The 7929-nt window shown below is 48.5% G+C and overlaps 1 protein-coding gene across 1 annotated transcript; it reads right to left on the bottom strand.

Moving 5' to 3' along the window:
* Nucleotides 1-6389: 6389 nt before the first annotated feature.
* Nucleotides 6390-7413, bottom strand: LOC123398445. The gene is made up of 2 exons (XM_045092915.1): nucleotides 7157-7413; nucleotides 6390-7031 (listed from the first exon to the last, which is right to left on the bottom strand). Exons 1-2 carry the CDS (start codon nucleotides 7236-7238, stop codon nucleotides 6829-6831), a joined length of 285 nt encoding a protein of 94 aa, XP_044948850.1. The 5' UTR covers nucleotides 7239-7413; the 3' UTR covers nucleotides 6390-6828.
* Between the last annotated feature and the right edge of the window lie 516 nt (nucleotides 7414-7929).

Raw genomic sequence — 7929 nt, 5'->3', positions numbered from 1 at the left:
CACATGACCGTACGTGCTAGCTCAGATATGCAAGAGGTATTGGGAGATGAACACGTCACTGTCGTGGAGCCACGTGCACCTCCCAGTAACTAGCACCTCTCCCCGGTTCGTGTGTCGATCCTACCTGTCCCGACGAACGACCGAGCCCGTCGGGAGGAGATCCGTCGCTGCCACGCCCACTAGTCGTCGGACCTCGTCAATGACCGCTGGTATGCCATAGACTCACCTCTATGGGATACTTGGTTCCGCGAGGAGGACGACGTGCGGTGGCAGCCGTGCTTTGCCGACCGTCCAGGTGAACGCCCAGCCCATCGTGCGCGCGCTCCCAGCCCGCCCCAGCCACACGCGGAGGCTGGTTCACGGCCTCACACCAAGCCCGCCGCAGTCGTCGCCACCCTAGAGCTGGAGATGGTGGAGATGATAGCCCTTTCCGTGGTTGACAACGTTGCCATCCCACAGCTGGAGATGGCCTTCAAGGAGGCCGTGGAGGAGCAACCTTTTTGTGGAGCATCCTGTGACCGACGTCTGAAACCTTTCCATGGAGGAGCTCACATGGTTGGCCAGTGGTGGCCATGGTCGGCTGCCGCGTCGGAGATGGCTAATTGGGTGGGTGCGAGCCTTGGATGCCCACGCCGCCACGGTCACTGTTCGCGTCGCATGAGAATGTGGTGCACGCGTCTCCGGCCATGATCCACTGTAGACGCCTCTGGTCCACCTCTGGACGTCTTCGCCGTACGTCGACCTCACCGTGGACAACAACGACGACGCTTGAAGACGGCGGTGGCAGCAACGACGGCAACAACCGGTGGTGGCATTAAAGTTTTTTAGTAATGTTTATTGAAGCGGACATGGACTTCTAATAATTAAATAATTTTTAATTATGTTTTTATCTTTGTATTATAAAATGTGTGGCAGTCTTTTTTCTTAGTCATGCGATGCCGATTATTTGCTATGCGGCCCTCAGGCCGACGTCCAAAACCGGACACAGACCTCTGTTTTGCCGTCTTAAACGACGACATGTGAATGAAAAAACGTTTATTTGAGATGATGCTTTGGAGTTAGCCTCATTGATTGTTCACCGGTTTGCGTATGCGCTAGCTGTATTTTCCATTTCGGCAACGAGTTGCACGCGACTAGAAGCCCACAATAGGCACTGCGAGATCTTCTGTAGCCTATCGCATATAGGCATGTCTGTCCGGTGTGGGATCGTGATGGGAGAGTCTGAGATATCTGAGCCAGTGAACACGCTTGCGCGTGGAACTTTTGCATCCTGCTCCGCCAGTTGGATCTTCGACTAAGTACCAAATGGATGTCGTACGGCTCGTGTGTAGTAGTGGCACCCTACTCGGAAGTTGTGGTCGTGGGAGGTGGGTTCTTGTCGACCAACTAAACACGTTCGGAATCATCATGCACGGCCTCCACTGGTGCCGAACGATGGTCCTCATTGACTTGCTTAATTATCCAGGGTCGCAGGCTGCTGTCGCCAATGGAACTCAACTCCTCAGTATATAACCATTTTATGACAAGTATTTTCGAACCGGAGGGAGTACTAAGGAAATGCTGCTCACATTCCGTGGTTCTATTTGTGGTTACCGGAGCATCTGAGCGCCCAATCATTCTACCGTCGTGTTCTTGTTTCAGGCCCCTTTTTGTTCATTGTGACACCAGCAGTTCCCTGTTATCCAGGCCTAATCCCCTGCGTAAAATATCCTGGACGTGATGCCAAAGTCACCATAGAGTAACAAATCTGTGGGCCGATGCTAATGACAGAAGGATTGATGTTACTGCTGGCAGTGTTTAGAGTCGTTGAGGACCCTTTTGTGGTTATAAATAAAACGCATTCATGTTCCCCGCAAAAAAAGAACACATTGGTGTCCGCGTTCAGTTCCAGCTAAGATCAATGGAGCTCACTTGTTGTTGTTGAGCACGGATTTGGTTCATTCCCCACACGAAAGTCATTTTCTCAAGAGCGTGCGCAACTGTGCACAGTTGTCTCGCTCTCTGTCTCGTTCTCCCCCGTCTCTGTCTGAACCAACAAGATAAGCTCACAATCACCTCATATTTTTCGATAAAACAATCCACCTCATGTTTGTTTGTGTTTGATCAATTCGACCACAAAAGGCTAGCTGCAACACGCATGTATATTGATTCTTCGCAAAAAGGTCAAAGACCACGACTTCTATCCTTTCCTCGGCGCCTCGATCTTCGGCAGTCGAGTCCACAGATTCGCCTGCCCTTCCCATGCCATTCTGGCAGCCTCGGCTCTCTTCCTCCATGAGTTCATACGCTAGGACGAAGTCGGCAAAGCTCAGGCATAGGTTCTTGTTGGCTCCTCGGAGCGGCAAGGTTAGGGGTTTCACGTTATGGGTATGCAACGTCGATATTTGGTGTAAGGTGTTCACGATCTATTCAAGGGTTCAATTGTGATAGTGGCTCTCGGGTGTTGGTCCATAGGGACAAATACACAAAAAACCTTATCGACTATCATCGAAATGGCCAGGATGGCTCCGATCAGGGAGCAATGACAACGTCATGTAGGCGGCTTGTTTTAGGGTCAGAAGTGGTCGTTCTGTGCTGTAGGAACTTTCATGTAATTTTATTATGTTTGCTTTGGGGAAAATCAGTGTCCTTTTTTTGAGTAAATAGGCAATTTTTCAAGTAGACTAATCCATGAAATAATTAGTAACATTGGCATTGACTAGGTTCATGACATACTGATCACGGAGTATACTAGCAAGTACTACGCATATAGCAGAAACATCTACGCATATAGACAATACTACTAGTGCAGACAGAAACAGGAGAGAGATAAACATATCATACCCTCCGATCGGCCAATTGGCTGTAGCAGTAGCGGTGGCGGCGGCAGTATCCTCTGCCGCCTTCTTCTCGGCTTCGGCCTTCTCGCGGACGAGACGGTCAGCTTCGCTTGGTGAAGACATGGCGATGACGAGGGCGACGCGGACGTAGACGAAGCAGACAGACGGAGGCGAGCAGTCGCGTGATCGCTCCCCAAAAACCTAATTCCCCCTCTCCCGTACAGGAACCGGAGAGGCGGGGTTTCGGAGGCCTGCTCTCCCGTCGACCGTGTACGCGGTAAACGGGACGGAGTCGCCGGCGGCAACTGCAGTCAAGGAACGAACGCGTGAGGCGGATGTGATCTGATTCTCGTGACGGCTAGGGTAGGCGATAGCCTGCTTATAAAGGCGGCTGGGTGGAGAGACGTGGGCTGAACCCACGTCCGAGTCGGTAACAGCCCACGATCCGACGTCCCGGATCGTGCCGTGTCCGTTACGTATTCTCCGTTCGTGACCGGCAAAAATAAGCGCGTAGGTATGAGCTCGGCTCGGCTCATTCCCGCAACCCGTCGTGACGAGGCGTGGCGAGGCGGGCGGCGGAGGAGGAGTGCGAGAGGGCACCTTCTCTTCTCACTCTCCAATAGCATATGGAAGAGAGACCCTTATAAAGAGGTCCAAATTCTCCTCCACTAGCGGGGTGGGACTAAACTTCCCACCACCTTGTCATGCCACCACCTACATGGGCCCTTGGAGATTTTTTCTGAAATTGTCTTATGGGCCTAAGGCCCATCTCTAATTTCAACACTTTTTCCAAACTTGTTGGTGACGCACCCTGAGTGAAGCCGATTGTCCTTCATTCTTCATCGTGTCAATCACTTTTATATTGTCAGAGTTAACAATAAGACGATTATGACCTTTTTTTTATGCAAGGAATAAGACAATCTTTACACCCAAAGCTTATGCTGCTAATGCATCAGCACACCAATCAATCCTCCAGCTTCCATCGGTGATGATCTTCTTTTGTCATTTTTAAGGACCGGCCTAGCTGTAGCCCTAAGAGGATCATGATCAAAAAAGGGATCAACATTCAGCTTCATAAAACCCATATGAGGTATAGTCCATCCCCGTTTTACCACTTATCTTAGGGGAGTAGGCAATAACATACTTTGTCGTTATGACTAAAGCCCCCAAGTTTGATTGTTTGCACTTGACGAGTTGGCCAAAGCCTCACTTTCGAAGATAATCTGTTAGGGTGCCGAAGCCCGGAGGTTGTCATAGTAAATCTCCTTTGCTCCAAGTTCATGAGGCACGAAAACTTCTTCGTTGTCCTTGAAATATTCGTTCAAGAAGGGCATCCTCATACATGACAACTTAACCCATGCAAATCATTTTGCTACAGTACAACTGAAATGTATCCATGCTGTTAAAAAGTCTAAATGAAGCAATAAAATACAAAAGGTTCGAACATATAAATGTTCACTGGCCCACAGGCAAATGAGACACTTTCCAAGTGATATGTTGCCTCGGGTATTAGTCATGTAATCGCAAAGAATGCCTAATTACAGGTCGTGGATTGTACGTATTCTTATTGAAATTGTGTATGTATATGAAAGCTGGTGGGTTCTTTTTTTTGTTGAGGTTAGATGCGAGGGAATAAGATAACAGAAAAATTATTTCATAAAATAACTCCTATAAATAATGTTGAAGTACCAGCCTGACACGGTTCTTTGAGCACAAAGAGCGCCCCCACATCGTCTTTTTATTGGTGCGTGTCACGGAGGCCTTTCGGGGGCTCTCTGCATCGTCCGATATGCCCAGACGACGCACGCCTAGACGACCAATGACGGGCGAACTAAGGGCGTGCCTAGGGGCATCGTCATTGCGTGGCGTCGGGCGTGTCCGCGAGAGCATCTCCTTGTAGAGATGACACCCGTCGGGTTTGGATATGGATGGAGCCATCCCATACCCTTACCCGTCGACCCAAACCTTAACCATCACCCGTACCCATATCCGTCAACGGGTACATTTTTTTCCATACCATCACGCGTCAGGGAAAATGGGTACCCATGGGTAAAAACTACCCAGATTTGCAACACATAAATTTTTGTATTACATAGTCATAAACAAGAATTTGTAATAATAAGGCTGGTCGTAATGAAAGTATCATAAGTAGTATCACGCATGCTAACTAGGTAAATTTAATAAAGTGGCATAGAATTAAATAAAGAAAGAGAGTGTTCAGTATCATATCATAATACCGTATCATATTAGATGATGTGTTACTATGTGTCATGACAATAAATAAATTATCATATGATACTAACGTATAATACTATGTATTACAGATGTAGTATCATATACTAATTACATATTCATGATACTAGTATATATGATACTCCTCATTACAACCAGCCTAATGTATAAACAACAACACTTCATGACAACAACACATACGCGTAAACAACAACACATTCTAGATGTGGGCTAGCGACGGGATTTATGTACATATAATTCGTTTAATATGTGGCTAAATAATACTTAAGGCCAATTTTTTTATTTTATATCCTGATACATGGTACACGGGTATGAGTTATACAAAACGATACCCGTACCCACTATACTCAATGGGTTTCAAATCTTTTCATTTATGTATCCATGTGTATTTTTTTACCATTATTCTAATAGGGTTTTATCCGCCGGATAAGTAGGTCATGGGTACCCATTGCCATCCCTATCCACGAATATCATTTTATCACAATTTTTTACACACGGTGAAAACTTTCATCAATGTTTATCACACAGAAAATGTAAAATTAATTAAATAAAGTATTGTTATTTTGACTTTATTGTTCACAAGGAAGCATCTAAGCTCGGGGGTGCAAAAGAGCACTTTTGCCAGGTACCCTCCTTTCTGACAAGAAGAACGGGTGCAACGAATCTGGTCGAGCCTTTGGTTCGAGTGTAATTGCACGATTTGTTTGACATATGAATATACAGGGCATGTATAAACCTTGGTAAATGCATGTTGTATTCTGTTTTTTCATGGAAGGTTACTTCTGACCTGTGCATCGATACGATGCATGTGTATTGTATTCTATTGCAACTTCGTTAGGTTGTTTAGATTGAGCTTGTCTTTAGTTAACTTGGAGATCAATCTATCTTAAACTCCATCCCGTGTAATCCTCTCTCTGTATTAAACACGTACGTGTCTTTTCAAGTCGAGTTTCATACGCTTTCAGCCTTATCACATGGTATAAAAGCTTTCCGCTTTCCATCTATATGTCGAGCTCTTCCTCCACCGCCACCATGGCTTCTCTTTCCCTTGCTGCCCTCGACCGCATCATAACCGTGATTTTTTTTCTCGTGTCGAAGGTACATGACCTCTCACACATCTGGGCTGCTGGCCTCATGGGTTACCTTGATGGCGCCACAGCCGAGCCCTCTGTTGTGCTGACCACGGTGTGAGGGGTCTCAAGGAAGGAGATCACCGGGATGTTTGGTTTCCAGCCACATAATGCCAAAGCACAATTTAGTTTAGTTGGCATGTATTTGATTTTTATCAAATTTATTGTTCATTTGGTCCATTTGTCATAAAGTTGAAAAAGTTTTATCAACTTTTGTTAAAGTTTGATATTTGTTTTTTCAACCATACTTTATGGCTTGTCACATTTAGGCTTGGCAAAATTAACAACCAAACAAGCCCCACATCTACTCGGAATCCTGCTCACATGGCATGGTACAGACTTTTCTGCTTGCGTGTCTTTCTCGGGAGGTTCTTCGTCAGACAGACGACATCATCACAATTCACAAGTGGTACTGCTGTGTGAAAGATGATCCTCCAGATGTCCCGCGCGCGTACGACCCAGCATTGCGGGCAGCTTGGATCCACACGCGTTTGTTATCTGCACAGACTGTTAGATGGCCAATGCTGTATCTATCTACACACGGCCTCTCTACCAGCTTGCCCTACAACTCTGACGGCCTGGTTCTAGCTGGCTGTGTCCATCGATCTGATCACATCACGTGGACCTCAGAACGCGCAGCAGTAGTAGAGGAAGCGGCTCCACGCCGCCTTCTTCTTCCTGGCGCCGGCGGCCGCCGCGACAGCCGCGGCGGCGGCGGCCTCCTTCTCCTCGAGGGGCACCGGGTAGTCCATCTCCCTCAGCATCTCCCACATGATGTGCACGTCGCGGTACTCGCACGTCCTCACCTCCTTCCTCAGCTTCCTCAGCCCTGCAGCGCAACCAAACCGGTCGATCCGTCAGAAAGAAACTCGCCGGCGACGAAGAGAGATGAGACGCAGCCATTCGCAAGAAAGAAGACGCTCTATGAGCTACGAAGAAGAAGTTGGAGCCTACCAGCTGTTGGCCGGAGGCCGAGGCGGGAGGCGATGGCAAGCCAGATCTTCTTGGCCGGCACCGGTGATCGGTCCATGCACATCTTCGGTTCTTGATCGCTCTCTTTTCACTCTCCTCGGAAATCTCTGAAAATATCACTCCCTTCCCTTTCTCTCCTCGTCCTGTGATCTTCGCGAGGGAAGAAGCTAATGAAGCAGCTGTTTCTTGGTTGCTTGCCGCCTGGGTCGTCGTTGCCAGTTTGCGCGGCGGAGGCGGGGTTTTATAGCCGGGGAGTGGGACAAGCGGGGGATGCGCGTGCGACGGGGAGCCCTTTTGGGCGCGGCGTCGCCGTCGGATTTTGACGGCCCCGACCGGGACGGGGGGTGAGGTGGCCGCTGTCGCGGGCCCGAAGCGCGGCTTCCGTGCGGGTTCCCTTGGGATCCCGGCGCCGCACGGGAAGCTGCCGCGTAGATGGATCCGACGGCCCGCGGAGATGCTCCAAGTCAAAGCTTGATTTCGGGTTCGCCTTGTCGCCTGTCTCCATGCGGGCCTGTGTACGTATCGTATCGTGTGAGGATCGATCACACGTTCGCTAGCGTTTTGTTTATGTTTGTAAGTCTGATACCTGTGGCGTGACGGCGCTCGATCATGTACTTGATGGTGTATACTAAGCTGAGCAAGACGTTCGATTAGAAGCTGCCTAGGAAGACGTGTGCGGTTATTCGTTCGCCATTCACATTGTGCAAGAATCACGTGAAAACATGATAGGTGTCCACCTATGTATCGCCCAAGAT

The sequence above is a fragment of the Hordeum vulgare genome, chromosome 5H (genome assembly GCF_904849725.1).
Source record: "Hordeum vulgare subsp. vulgare chromosome 5H, MorexV3_pseudomolecules_assembly, whole genome shotgun sequence".
Lineage (NCBI taxonomy): Eukaryota > Viridiplantae > Streptophyta > Magnoliopsida > Poales > Poaceae > Hordeum > Hordeum vulgare.
Note: the sequence above shows the minus strand (reverse complement) of the source record. Positions and strands in the feature narration are given on the sequence as shown.